The 15,573-nt window shown below is 39.5% G+C and overlaps 1 protein-coding gene across 1 annotated transcript in view; it reads right to left on the reverse strand.

The window, feature by feature from the left end:
- Positions 1 to 1,633: 1,633 nt before the first annotated feature.
- LOC126365996 (anaphase-promoting complex subunit 2) overlaps positions 1,634 to 15,573 on the reverse strand; it is a 102,910-nt gene continuing 88,970 nt past the window's right edge. Inside the window, exons 11-14 of the mRNA XM_050008819.1 lie at positions 11,091 to 11,220; positions 7,748 to 7,833; positions 7,390 to 7,545; positions 1,634 to 1,971 (exon numbers count right to left, since the gene is read on the reverse strand). Coding sequence (XP_049864776.1) covers positions 1,765 to 1,971; positions 7,390 to 7,545; positions 7,748 to 7,833; positions 11,091 to 11,220 — 579 coding nt within the window. The 3' untranslated portion in view covers positions 1,634 to 1,764. The remainder of the gene's footprint in view (positions 1,972 to 7,389; positions 7,546 to 7,747; positions 7,834 to 11,090; positions 11,221 to 15,573) is intronic.

Raw genomic sequence — 15,573 nt, forward strand, 5'->3', positions numbered from 1 at the left:
CACAATGACAAGGTCATACGACATTGGATGGGAAAAATCGATTTAAGTGTCCTGAGGCCAAAAACTGCATAAGAAGCACAACAACATTGATTTTTAATTGTCCTGGGGCCAAAACCCGAATACAAAGCAAAATGACATGTTTCCAAATGTAGTGTACAATATGCTGCTCACCATTTTCTGAAACAAGTTGAAATCGAGAAATAGCATGTTCCACAACAGATATGAGTGTCTTGAGGGTCATGTTCTGAATTCATCGTGTGATGCGTACCTTCAATTCAGCTACGTTCGTAATTGGAGCACTGAACACATCATCTTTCAGATAACTTCACAGCTAGAAGTCACGTGGATTAAGATCAGATGATCCAGAAGGCCACACTGTGGGGAAATGATGGTTGATAATTCTAGAATTTCTGAAGTGCCTCTACAACAGCTGTTCCACTGGCTGGGCTGTGAAATGTGCACAGTGTGCCACCTAGGGAAAAATGATCCTACACACAAATCCACACTGTTGAGGGTTGGAATGATGGTGTGAAAATGACTGTCATAGTGTTTACCACTGATTGTACAGGTAACAGGACACGCAAGAGTCATCTCCTTAAAATCAAACTAAGCCATCACCCTGCACGTACAATCACCTTTGCAGGATGAAGTGGTATCAGTAGATGTGTGTGAAGATTTTCCATTGCCCATATTCTGCACCTGACATGTCGTTGAAGATGGAAATGGCCCTTGTCTGTCCATAAAATGCTCCATGCCCATTCATTGTCCACTCCGTGCAAGCAAGAAATTCCAGAGCGAATGTTTGTCTAGCTGGCACATCAGCAAGAAGCGATTCCTGAGAATATGTGATTTTGTATGGATGACCATGCAGGATGTTTTATAGGATTTTATGCACTGAGCTTGTAGTCACATCCAATGTTCAGACAATTTACCATGCACTGCATGTCTGCACATGACTGCTCAATGCCACATCTTAAACAGACATCAGATCAACTACTTTCCTTCCTCTGCCACAATGCACTTCAAAGGAATCTGTCTTTTCTACTTTTGCATTCTTTCCTCCACACCCATATCAGACATTTGACCAAAGTGTTTTCTCATGTCCTTGAGTGTCAATAACTTCTGTAGGGCTACTGGCACATAGTCACCATCCTTTACCAGCAGTGTGTGATTCTTCGTGGAGACAGTCATGGTGAGTGTTGCAGATGAAAACTGAGGAACAATGTGTCTGTTGAAGTGCATATTCTGATGCTTACAGTGCCACCTATTGGTCAAATGTTTGCTAAATTTATTTGTTCCGTGACATTCCCCCTCCCCCCCCCCCCCCCTCCATGTCAATAATATGCTGTTCACATTTGACATCATTATGATCAGTGAGTCTCTTTCTACAGCTTTTTGAAACTGGAATTTTAATTATGAACACCCTGTACATAGTATCACAGCTACCAAATAGTAAGTATTTACTGTCATTTGTGTTTGTTTCCTTAGAATTATGTAAATGTCAAGATGTAAGGAGTTTTGTAAATGATAGAAACAAGTCTTAAACTTACATTTTCTCATTTGTCTACTAATTCTGCAAAGAGGGAGCAGATCGGAATGTTTAACTGATCTTATTTTTGTTTGGTAATACAAATTAGAATACAAAAGTAAATTCTTTTAATTACATTGTGTACAGCATAATTAATTCCAATTTCAAACATTTTTGTACAATTAAAGAACAACTGTGTGCTGCCATGTAGCCAATGACCTTGTTTCATTTGCTGTCTATGATTTGGGTAAGCGATAGTACCCGCCACTGAACAGCAACTGATGTTCACGAACTTTTCTGTCAAGGAAATGTCTTAGTTCTTGTATATTGCATTCCACAGATGTTGGTCCCTGTGATGCAAACATTTTGAGCATCTGATGTATTCGTTCTAGAGGCATCGAGTCCAAATTTGTGAGCATTCCCACAATATATGACCAGAATACCTGTAAGATACAAAGAGGGGAAAATCATTAACCAGCCCACTGAAGTTAACAGAATGGACCATATGACAAAATTATTATGTAACAAAATTGAGTTTGCACAAGCTGCAAAACTAACCACATTTAAGAAAAATTACACTTTCAGATTTAACCAGTGCTTCATTGGTTGACGGTAGAATTTGCTACTGTAAGTTAGTTATTTAAATAATATATATACTTCTGGATTATAGGTGGTGGTTGATGTTAATGGAATCACAATTTCCTAAAAAAACAAAGTTGCTCCCTTTTTGACTGTAAAATAATATTTGCCAACTGTCATCCTGCTTCCACCGAAGAAAATTTTCCTGACAACATATTCATACCTCTACTTATTTATAGCATTACCCTTCTCAAGATGTCAGTAACTACAGGAGATGAGGATGGAGTTGGAGGGAGGGGAGGGTGGAAAGGTGTTATGTGGTGATAACAAAGAATACACAGGAGGGTAGGTTTCCACCTATGCAGTTCAGAAAAACTAATGTAAGGGAAGATGGGAAGATTAACTACAATTCAAGAGTTATGAAGCTGCTTTCAAATTCAATCACTTTATGCCAAGCAGTATGTTTAACTTTGTGGTCTAATTGGTCGTTCATCACAATCTGAATGTGGCCTTTTATTAGGGTGGATAGTACGTTCATACACCACACAGAATGCTGCACAGTGAAATTGGCAGGTGATGCAGTGGGTTTGTCTCTGATAAGGCAGGATAGACCAATGGCTCAGCTGCAGCAGGACATGGATGTGTGAAACAGATGTTGGGTATTTCAAAGCACTATAGGATCCCAGTCAGGGCCTGGAAATATGGGTGACTTAGTGATGGAGAGGACATAAAGGATGAAAAACACAAATTTTTGAGAGTTGGCAATGATAATAAGACAGATATTTTGTCATTTAAATGCATAAGTAAATGTAGTCAGATTTGCGGCAGAGTTGTTTCAGTCTTGGGTGGCATTTTGCTATGAAAGGGGCATTCGTTTGTGGATGGTCAGCAGGTTTGTGAAAAGTGTTGATGGTACAAGAGGAAAAGGGAATCAAAATCTATTTTTGAACAAGGAATGAACTCACTGAGGTCTCTAGAAACTGTCAAGATACTGGAAGAGCGAACACACATCACTATTATCTGTTTCATAACAACTGCCACCTAATTATGATTTCCAGTTCTGGCTACATCCTATGATAACATCAGTGTGCTGTACTTCTTTAGAAACTGAGGAAATGTCCTGTTTTATTTCATATGTGAATATTATTTTACAGCCGAAATGGGAGCAACTTTGTTTCTTTTGTCTACTTTGAAGAGGCATAGAAGCCAGACCCTAATTAGGTGAGTGGTACTGCCCAGTTTAAAGAAAACAAAGATGGTGTGACTTACCAAACGAAAGTGCTGGCAGCTCGATAGACACACAAACGAACACAAACATACACACAAAATTCAAGCTTTCGCAACCAACGGTTGCTTCATCAGGAAAGAAATGTCTGCTTGTGTCTGTGTATGTGCGGATGGATATGTGTGTGTGTGTGCGCGAGTGTATACCTGCCCTTTTTTCCCCCTAAGGTAAGTCTTTCTGCTCCCGGAATTGGAATGTACTCCTTACCCTCTCCTTAAAACCCACATCCTTTTGTCCTTCCCTCTTTCCTGATGAAGCAACCGTTGGTTGCGAAAGCTTGAATCTTGTGTGTATGTTTGTGTGTCTATTGACCTGCCAACACTTTCGTTTGGTAAGTCACATCATCTTTGATTTTAGATATATTTTTCCCATGTGGAATGTTTCCCTCTAATGCAGTTTTTCATTGTACTCTGATAAGTTGTTTCTTCACAATAATGTCAAATGCAGACACTGTGATTGAGCTTTCTACCATAGTTACTGTGGTGGAAAAAACATGGGTGTAGAGCTCGAAGTTTTGTCAGTTACACCACATATCATTAATAATGAATAATCCCCATGTTTGTTAGTTAACTGTTCGTAAAGCAGTTGCACTAGTAGTTGCAAATCTATGAGAGGTTATGGTGGAGCACAGTTTCCATACCATAACTCCTTATCTTTTCCGTGTTATTCAATTTTTCCCATCAGCATAACCTTTTTGTAGAACTTTTTGAATCTGAAGTTAAGTTTCCAAACAACACTCCAAATGGCTGCTCTGTTCAAATAAGGGAAGTCTTCCACTTCATTTCTCAATTTCTCTAAAATGGTCACTTTGCTGAAAACTGTTTTCTCACATATAATAATGAAAACTTTGTCAGCTTTGGAATGAATTCTTTGCTGAGCTAGAGTATACATACCAACATGTGCTGCACCTGCACCCCCCCCCCCCACACACACACACCTGTGCAGCAACATTGTGCCAACTGAACACACAATCCTTGGACTGCAGTTCGGCAGGTACACAGCGGTGAGTGATTGTGCTGGGTGAAGTGGTTAGAGGGGGATAGGGTACAAGAGGGGTTGGTGAGGGTGGCTGATGGCTTGGTGGGAGCAACAAGGCTATGGGATGGGAACATGGGAGGGAGAGTATAATGAATCACCCTCCTCTAACATTATCTCTCTCTCTCTCTCTCTCTCTCTCTCTCTCTCTCTCTCTCTCTTTTTATTATAGAAATAACTGATACCATGTATACTATTGATTCTTGCATAGGTTAAAATATCTCAGCTGTTTTACTAAAGGAATTCATAGGATTTTGTATACAATGTATTATGTTTCAGACTAAAATGTATAAAAAAGAAATTGATGTGTTACAATTGAAATGTACTAACAGTTAAAATTACTATTCTTTTAAAAATAATTGAAATTACAAAATTTGTGGCATACTTAAAATTCATATTATTAATTGCACAATCTAATGCTAATTATTAAATTTAGTTCTAGTTTGATTTACAAAATAATGATATATTTTAGTGATGATTCTTCTTTGGTAAAGAAAGTTTGTAAATTCTTTTGCTTTGTAAACTCTTTGGAATAATGTGAGTACTGCAGAATGTAAGTAGAGGTGAGCATTCCTCGGATGGTAGTAGACGTTTTCTAAGCTTGTCACCAACAATGTAATTATTGTTGTTTTTTTAATTTGAAAAATGCAAAAACAGTGTGATGTTGAAAGATGTGACAAAGAATAAAACTCAAGAACAAAATAGGTAAATCTTCAATCAGTTATTTAGTCGTCAAGAACTGACAAAATCGAAATTTCAGCTGCAATAATGTACCTCTAGACAAGAACAATGAGATAATGAAGATAAGTAAAAAGTTATTCTTTCGTATATTTTATGCCTCTTGAAGCTTTCAAAATTTGTGCAAAGACAGAGAATTTTAATAGTGATGTGCGGGAGGGTAAGATTACAAGAGGCAGCATGAGCACTCATAGAAATGTGACATACCACAGTCAGTGAGTTAGTGCCCCACATGATGACAATGACATGGAGGAGTGTTTTAGGAAAGAATAACAGGAGAGAAAAGGCGGAGACTGTTGGGTACAGAGTATGGGTGCTGTGTGTTAGCAGAGACTGAGGTTAGGATGAGTACAGGAATGAAAGGTGTTGTGAGGATTACTCCCACCTAAGTAGTTCAGAAAAGATGATACTGAGGGGAAGGATTCAGATGGGCACAGCTCGTGAAGCATCAGTCGAACTTGAGCTCATTGTGTCGAGCACTGTTTTCGGTCACTGGGTAGTCACTCTACCCTTACCTACATTTTGCAGTGGTTATCCATTATAGTGTCATATATCAGCTTCTCTGCAATTTCAGCTTGGTATCAGGGTGACTACTAAAACATGAAAATAAATAAATAAATAAATTCCCTGAGAATTCCAGGTAGGGAGAGCAAGATGGTGTCATAAGAAGATAACTTTCCTGATAACTGCACACACACTCACGCAAATGCAACTGACACACACACGAGTGTTACAGCCCATCCTGGATTTTCCATTGTTTGACTTTGAAATATTGAGTATTTTAAAATTTGTGATTTATAAAACAAAAAAAAAATTATATTTCAACACTAGGTTAACAACATAGAATTCCCTAAGAATTCCAGGTTTTCCAGAAGAATCAACACCCTGGATATTCTACGTGGGCATGACCACCAACCAACTGCCTACCAGAATGAATGGCTAATGGCCACCGCCAAACAGTGTCCAAGAGCAGAGCTGATCACCCAGATGCACAACTGGGCATGACATACTCATGTTCAATGGATGCTTCACAACCCATGCCTTCTGCAGTATTCTCTCCAGCAACAGCTTTTAGGAAAGGTGCAAAAATTTATGCTCATCGTCCAGTGAAGACTTAAGAGGATTTCTAAGCCAGTGGTCAATCATTATGAAATGGATAATAGAAGGGGTACCACAAGTGGGCAGGTTATGAGGCAAAGAGTTTTTGATATGGAATGGGTTAAGGCTATCAAAGTGACTGGGAGGTTTTATTAATGCAGTTGGGAGCTTTTATTAATACAGTCTCTTAGAATCCATCCATGAAGTGGAGGTCAAGAAACAGGTAGGTGGCTCACTGAGCCAAAGAGGACCAAGTGAAAGAAGTCATTGAGATCATGGATGAATTAGAACAGGATGTACTCACCCTGAACACATCTCCATAGACATGTCACCAATGAATTTGAACTAGGTGAGAGGTTCAGGACATTGGGTGGCTAGGAAATGACCCTATTTGAACAAATTGATGTAAGATGGTGCTATGCGAGTAACTATGGCAGTGTCATGGACCTGTCTATAGTTTGTAAGCATCCAAATTGTACCATCCTAGAAATACTATAGCCATCAAATGCCACACGTTTTGATATTAGTGATGACATCAACAGATGTAATATATCACCAGTACTGGAATTTTTGGTAACAGTTGTAAGAGATTTACAATGGCATTAAATTTCACTTTGCCAAAATTTTAAATACACTGACGTATAGAATCTATAGGGATTAATGACTGTCCCTCTTATGAAGCCTCTTTCCTGTGTTTCTTTCTTTCTTTTTAGTTTCATTATGCTTACACCTCTTTCTCCTCTTTTTTTTCATTCTCTTCTGATAGCTCTCACTTTGATGCCCATGTCTTCCCAGTGCCCTTGTTCTCATTAAGTATGGAAGGTATGCAAGCTTCCGTACCCCTTCTTCACCCCCCTATCCACCCACATTACTTGTTTTCATTCTCTACACAATATCATGTAAATTAAAGTCCCCACTGTCCCTACCACCCACATTTCAAAAACTGGATAAACAATCACATTGTCGCATGAAAAGTAAGTATGTGTGTGTTTTTCTAAAAAGTACAATTTTTTTAAAATTCTTTAAATTCATCTTTTTATCTGTCTATCCGCCAGCCAGCACTTCATATGAAGGCAAGTCATCATCCGTTTTCTCGAATGACCATGATGATAAAGTGGGAACTCACCTGAAGCTCTTCTTCCCGCTGGTCATGTGCAGAAGCCATGGGGCTCTCTGCCTCTTCATCTTCACACATCATATCTGACGCAGTAGGACCTCGTGATCGAGGAACTGTCTCCTCCACAAGAACAAAGTTGTCGGTGGACATTTCTCTCACCAACCCCTAACACAGGAAGAAGCACACAACAAAACTAAACAATTGTTTTAAAAGAAAATTCACTAGTTAAGCAATTTCATTTAGTACCAGCATTCCATTTACTATGACACCTACACCCCCTCCCTCCCCACCCTTCTTATAGGCATGTGTAGTTAAGAAATTACAATAATATTTCACTTACTACACACTTGCTCATTTTCTTACAAACCTGTGACTGCCAAAACGCCATCCTTCTTCTTAAGATTGTTGGAGCAACTCGCATTTCCTGACTGAGTTCTTCAATAGTCCACTGGTCTGTTAGTAAAAAGGAAGAAGTTCCAGAAATTAATAAGCACAGTTAAGGACAGAACAGCACTAAATGCCATTTAAACAGAAGATTGTCATGCAATGTTGATAATTAAATGGTTATTTAGGAAGCCACTACAGAATAAAGACTGGTGTACATGGGACACATTGAGTAATTTTCGTAGGTGTGGTTTTTGTCAATTGTGACAAATTTGTATCTGCAATCCGGAAGTGCTACATGTTACTGAGTACAAAAGCAATAGTGTTTACAGTGTCTGAAGTAAGATAACACTTGACAATAGGAAACCAATAAGTTTGAGAGCAACAACTTGCTAACTTGGTAACATCGCCACTATTACCTTACAGAGTCATGAAATGTATTTGCAGTTGCAAATATGGACAACCATTACCTACATAATGGAATGATGACAATGAAAACTTGTGCCAGACTGGGACTCAAACTCTGACTTCCCACTTACCGGGTGTGGTCACCTTACCATTAGGTTAACCAAGCATGACTCTTGCCCAGGCTCTGACTTCCACGCGTCTTCAACCAAGTGTCTACAACCTGCACTCATGTATTCATTATGTATATTCCCATAGAAGGAAGGCAATTTAATTGAAAGTCAGTTGATGGGTGTTAGCAGATAAATACAATATTGCAATGCCTATGTTGTTCAGAAAAACAATGCACATTATGTCCGAAGGAACACTGTATGTCCAAAGGAACATTGCATTGTACTTCTGAAAAACAAAGCCACTGCAATATCATATCTTAGAGGCACTTTCCTTTTTTATTCAAATTCTTTTTAACTGTCCCTCAAGATTCTGCTGGTAGTCTACCATCAATCTTCAACAGCATATACAGGGTGTTTCAAAAATGACCGGTATATTTGAAATGGCAATACAAACTAAACAAGCAGCGATAAAAATACACCGTTTGTTGCAATATGCTTGGGACAGCAGTACATTTTCAGGCAGACAAACTTTCGAAATTACAGTAGTTACAATTGTCAACAACAGATGGCGCTGCGGTCTGGGAAACTCTATGGTACGATATTTTCCACATATCCACCATGCGTAGCAATAATATGGCGTAATCTCTGAATGAAATTACCTGAAACCTTTGACAATGTGTCTGGCGGAATGGCTTCACATGCAGATGAGATGTACTGCTTCAGCTGTTCAATTGTTTCTGGATTCTGGCGGTACACCTGGTCTTTCAAGTGTCCCCACAGAAAGAAGTCACAGGGGTTCATGTCTGGCGAATAGGGAGGCCAATCCACGCCGCCTCCTGTATGTTTTGGATAGCCCAAAGCAATCACACGATCATCGAAATATTCATTCAGGAAAATAAAGACGTCGGCCGTGCGATGTGGCCGGGCACCATCTTGCATAAACCACGAGGTGTTCGCAGTGTCGTCTAAGGCAGTTTGTACCGCCACAAATTCATGAAGAATGTCCAGATAGCGTGATGCAGTAATCGTTTCGGATCTGAAAAATGGGCCAATGATTCCTTTGGAAGAAATGGCGGCCCAGACCAGTACTTTTTGAGAATGCAGGGACGATGGGACTGCAACATGGGGCTTTTTGGTTCCCCATATGCGCCAGTTCTGTTTATTGACGAAGCCGTCCAGGTAAAAATAAGCTTCGTCAGTAAACCAAATGCTGCCCACATGCATATCGCCGTCATCTATCCTGTGCACTATATCGTTAGTGAATGTCTCTCGTGCAGCAATGGTAGCGGCGCTGAGGGGTTGCTGCTTTTTAATTTTGTATGGATAGAGGCGTAAACTCTGGCGCATGAGACGATACGTGGACGTTGGCGTCATTTGGACCGCAGCTGCAACACGGCGAACGGAAACCCGAGGCCGCTGTTGGATCACCTGCTGCACTAGCTGCACGTTGCCCTCTGTGGTTGCCGTACGCGGTCACCCTACCTTTCCAGCACGTTCATCCGCCACGTTCCCAGTCCGTTGAAATTTTTCAAACACATCCTTTATTGCATCGCTTTTCGGTCCTTTGGTTACATTAAACCTCTGTTGAAAACTTCGTCTTGTTGCAACAACACTGTGTTCTAGGCGGTGGAATTCCAACACCAGAAAAATCCTCTGTTCTAAGGAATAAACCATGTTGTCCACAGCACACTTGCACGTTGTGAACAGCACACGCTTACAGCAGAAAGACGACGTACAGAATGGCACACCCACAGACTGCGTTGTCTTCTATATCTTTCACATCACTTGCAGCGCCATCTGTTGTTGAAAATTGTAACTACTGTAATTTCGAAAGTTGGTCCACCTGAAAATATACTGTTGTCCCAAGCATATTGCAACAAACGGTGTATTTCTATCGCTGCTCGTTTAGTTTTTATTGCTGTTTCAAATATACCGGTCATTTTTGAAACACCCTGTACATCCCCTTGCCATTTTGTTAAGCTGTCTCTAAATGGTTAAAAATAAAGTAAGAACTAATTTGATATAAAATAAACAGCATTTTTCCATTTTTTATGTATACACTTTCAGGTTTCCTTTATTCTCTGTTACGCTTGCTTTTAATTAAATGATAATGGTTTGTAAAGTTCCTTTCCTGAGGATCACATCTCCTTTCAGTAGAATGTGTGGCATGTTTCCAAATTATACTGTTGTCTTTGCTGTCTGCTCAATTTGTCACTGCATTTCAGCATTCTTCTTTCTTTTCACATCATCAGTCATAGGAAGGCAGTGGAAGATGATTATCTTCACCAGTCATTATATTTTGTGTTTAAAATAAACTAGTATTCTCTCTTAATAGAACAACTCTAATCCCTGGAACATACAATTATGAAATACTGCTCTTCTGTAAGCCTTTTTTTGTTGTTAAAGTTCACCAGACATTCTACTGATGATTACCACAGTTCCACATCTACAAATTTTTTTAACAATTTGTTTGGTATGCTACATGTAATTCACTAATTCTTTGTAATTCCCCAACATATATTGGAAAAAGAATTTAGAATACTATTAAACTGAGAGAGAGAAATTTTAATGACATTATATTAGACTGTAATCTATCACTTGCAAGCACAACAAAAATTGAATTGTATAGGAAATTTAAGCATTACCATTTAAATGTAGTGTTGGGAAAGTAGCTACACAACTTTGTTAGCTTCTAGTGGAGGAGGAAGCACTCAGTAAATAAATGTTACAAACAAAAAATGAAAAAAATCAGACATTGTATTTTTAATTTAGACAATTCACAAATAAAAAAAATAATGTTTCACTTACTCTTTGTTTGAAAATGCCAAATAATAGTGGCATGGATTGGAGATACAGTCAAATTAATATTTCTATCTTTCAACTCGATGTCAAGATTTACTGCACCCAAATGTGGCTTCCAGCAGAGAGTTCTGTTACCCTGTAACAACAATTGTTCATGAATAATGGATCTTAAAAATGTGATTTTTGATTAATAATTACAAAAAAGTAATTGCATAAGTAAAATGTACATTATATTATTTGTTGCTCTTAAATGGGTTCAGAAATCATAAAACACAAAGAAAAATACCAGGAAATCCTATAAAACTTTCTAACAAAGTCTCCAAATGCATCCACCACCTATAGCCCTAAACAACACAGAAAATTATGAAATATTAGCAAACTATTTCAATAAGTTGTTAAATTGTGAGGAACCAAGAGCAAACTTTCCAGAACAAAATCCAGGATACGCTCATATGAACTCAGAACCACCCAGCATATCATTAAAGATCTGAAAAATGACAAGGCCCCCTGGGGAAAATTCTGGAACAGCTGAAATGTGGAAAATTGCAGGTGAGGGAACAGTCAAGAAGCGACATGGATCATTCAAAAAATCTGGAAAAACGAGCAATATCAGAAGATCAGAAAACAGCATTAATTCACCCAATCCACAAAAAAGACACCAATAATTATAGAGGAACATCCCTCCTTCTAGTGGCTTACAAAATACTTTATCATTATAAAACAGTCTGGAAAGTAAACTGGATCAGTGATTAGGAGGGTACCAAGGAGGGTTTAGAATAGGATGAGATCTAAAAGCATTTACACAACATTTGTAGCCTTAAAAAGAGCATATGATTCAATTGACAGGAAAACATTATTCAACACCTTAATAGAGCTTAGAGCTGACACACTAACAAATTCAAAATTAAGTTTCAAGATGACACCTCCATGGCTTTTGAGATCAAAACTGGCATAAGGCAGGGAGATGGACTGTCCCAATGATGTTCGATTGTGTGTTGGAAAAGGTAATCAGGGAATGTAGGAAACAAACAGAAGAAGAAGGAATCAGAAGAATCACATTTGGGAGAAAAGAGGATAATCTGAGTTTTGATTCTATGGCTTTCACAGATGATCTTTCCATCTTCGCTGAATCTGCAGTTAATGCAACAATGCAGACAAATCTCTAGAAGAGACAGCTTCAAAAGCAGGCCTACATCTCTCTTTTGAGTACATCTGAGTACATGACAGATGTGAAGGAGGCACTGAAATATGTGGAAACTGATTATGGCAGACTAAAAAAGGCTACACAATTTAAATACCTAGGTGAAGTAATTCAACCAAGCACTTTAGACAAAGAAGCTAAACTGGCAAGAGCAAGGAATATGGAGGTGGCTTTTCGACTAACAAAAACCTGTATAACAAGAAATCTATTTCTGTAAATGCAAAACTTCAGCACTACAATACTTTCATTAAACCAGAATACCTATATGCGTCAGAATGCACTTTGTTAAATACAGCCAAACAATCAAGTGAAATAGAAGAACAGGAAAGGAATTTAATCATGAAAATTTTTGGACCAGGATACGAGAATGGGAAATGGAAATTAAGTAGTAATAAAGTAACTATTAATAAAGTAAGTTTATGAAAAAATAGAATGAATATCAAACACGTTAAGGAAGAGTAGAGTTGCATTCTATGGACACCTAAAATGGCTAGATGAAAACAGGATATCAAAAAGAATATTTAACTTCTTTGACAGAAACTTCAAAACATAAATGACATGTGTAAAAGAAGTCAAAGCAGACCTGAGGGAAATGGAAGTAATGGAGGAAGAAATAGGACAATGAGAAAGGTTCAGTGCAAAAGTAAAAGGTTTCCAGGGCTTCCAGTAAAAAACAAAGAAAAAGACAGGTGCAATATGGGTGGAAGGAAGAAGAGAAAAACATACGGAAAGAAGGAAAAATTATTGGAAAGAAGAAAAAGAAGAATACATAAGATACTCATGTGTTCCTTAGTAGGGGGAAAAATTATCAATTTGACATGTGTTATCTATAGCTTTCTGCATGATATGAATAAAAGACAAATTTATATGCTGTGCACATAGGTCTCACATTAATTCTTCAAAACCCAATTATATTACAAATAGACAATTATGTGTTCCTTGCATCATATTCATGATGAAATATTAAAACTGAAATATGCCAATTAAACAAATTCATGCACCTTTATTAAGAAGTATATATTTATTGACGATACATCAGCCCTTTATGATGTCAGCAATTGACTTAGCATATATATTTAAAAACTCTATAAGTAGAATTGAAAACACTAAACCTGTCTCTCTCTTATTCTCATAGACACTTGTGTGTGCCATTCCTCCTCCTGCCATGGTAGATTCACTACAACAGGCTACTCCAACACTTTCACATAGGGCACAGACACCAACGAGCACCTATCAACTCTCCTGTGAGAAGGTACAGGAAGTATATTCTACTCCCAAGGCCCTATTCCACCACATCAGTGCCTTTCTGTCAGGCTGAGAAGCCATTTGGTCACCCCTAGCCTTGGGCGCTTGGCTCAGACATATGGCCATGTAGGATACAGGCCAACTTCCTAATTGACGGCGTGTTTGGCACCCCCCAACTCACCTCTGGCCACTGGCACCCACCTGTACACATGTCAGCACTTGTTGGAACAGCTTGCACTAAAGGGTGACACAGATTCCCTTCCACTGTTGTATTTGTGAATATCTGATTACACTGAAAGTCAAAATATATATTGCATAATTGGATGCATAAAAAATCTACTCACCAAGCAGTGGCAGGAGAACACACATATAAGAATATTACATATGCAAGCAGCAAAGACATCACTTGAATATATTTAGCAGATGGATATATAAGTATTGGTTGGTTTAAAAGCAGAGGAGTGGGGAGGAGGGTTTGGGGAGGGATTGGGGGGGGGAGGGACCAAACTGCAAGGTCATCAGTCCCTTGTTCCCGGTAAAATAATTGCACAAGGGAAAGAAGAAAAGAAAGGAGACGTACAGCACAATAACAGGAGAAAGAAAGAACCAGAAAGACAATCAACACTGCTATGGGCAAAACGGGAAAAGAAAACCACGGAGAGTAGCAACAAACAGGCAGAAGGGGTAAAAACAAGAGAGCAGATTACCATGACTGGTCGACCATGAGAATAAAGAGGAAAAGCCATCCACTCTGCAAAACAGTAAAACATCCATCCTAAAAGCATTAGGGTGGAAAACACAAAGGGACTAAGGACATGCGCTAAAACTTGTATAGAATGATAAAACCTACCGTCACATACAAAACGTAAAACTAAATTAGCCAATGAGGCATTGTCAGCTAAAATTAATGGCAACAAGTTCGTTAACTGAAGAGTCCGTCGCAAGACAGCCAAAGAAGGACAGCTCACCAAGATATGGGCCACTGTCAGCCGGGCGCCACACCGACACTGAGGAAGGGTCATCACGGTGCAGGAGCTATCTGTGTGTCACCCAAGCATGGCCAATGCAGAGCCAGCAGAGAACCACACAGTTCCTGAGGAAGGCCCGCATGGAGGACTTCCACACATACGTAGTCTCCTTAATGGCACATGGTTTGTTGTGCATGCTGAGGTTATGCCATTTTGTCTCCCACAGGTACAAAACCTTGTGGCATAGTACTGCACGCATGTCAGTTGCAGAGAAGCTGACCTCCATAAGCGGTTTCCGTGTAGCCTGTTTGGCCAGCCTATTGGCAAGTTCATTGCCCGGGATTCTGACGTGACCTGGCGTCCAGACAAATACCACTGAATGACTGGACCATTCCAGAACATAGATGGACTCGTGGATGGTCGCTACCAAAAGATGACGAGTGTAGCATTGGTTGATAGCTTGTAGGCTGCTCAAGGAGTCAGTACACAGAAGAAACGACTTCCAAGGGCATGAACGGATGTGTTCAAGAGCACGAGATATAGCCACCAGCTTGCCAGTGAAAACACTGCAGCCATGAGGCAAGGAATGATGTTCAATATGTCCTCCATGAACATACGCGGTGTAAATCACTTCGTGGCCTCAGTACATGTCAAGAATCGAGAGGAAGTGGCAGTGGAGAGCCGGGGGTTAATGAGTCCTTAGAGCCACGTGAAAGGTCTAGGTGAAGCCGTGGCCTATATGTACACCATGTAGGTGTAAGTGAATGGACTTCAAGTATAGGTGGTAAAGGCAAGGACTCCAGTTTGGAAGGAAGGGATTGGACACTAACTGCAATTGGAAGCACTGACCTGGGCCGCCGATGTGGGAGATGAACTGCCATGGGTGGGAAAAGGAGACAGTGATTCGGATGGGCAGGAGAACTATGAATGTGTGCAACGTAACTGGCCAGCAGCTGTGCACACCTAACCTGCAATGGAGGGACTCTGGCCTCCACAAGGATGCTGGCCACCAGACTCATCCTAAAAGATCCCATCGCTAGGTGAATGCCACAGTAGTGTACTGAGTCAAGTAAAT

The sequence above is a fragment of the Schistocerca gregaria genome, chromosome 4 (assembly GCF_023897955.1).
Source record: "Schistocerca gregaria isolate iqSchGreg1 chromosome 4, iqSchGreg1.2, whole genome shotgun sequence".
NCBI lineage: Eukaryota > Metazoa > Arthropoda > Insecta > Orthoptera > Acrididae > Schistocerca > Schistocerca gregaria.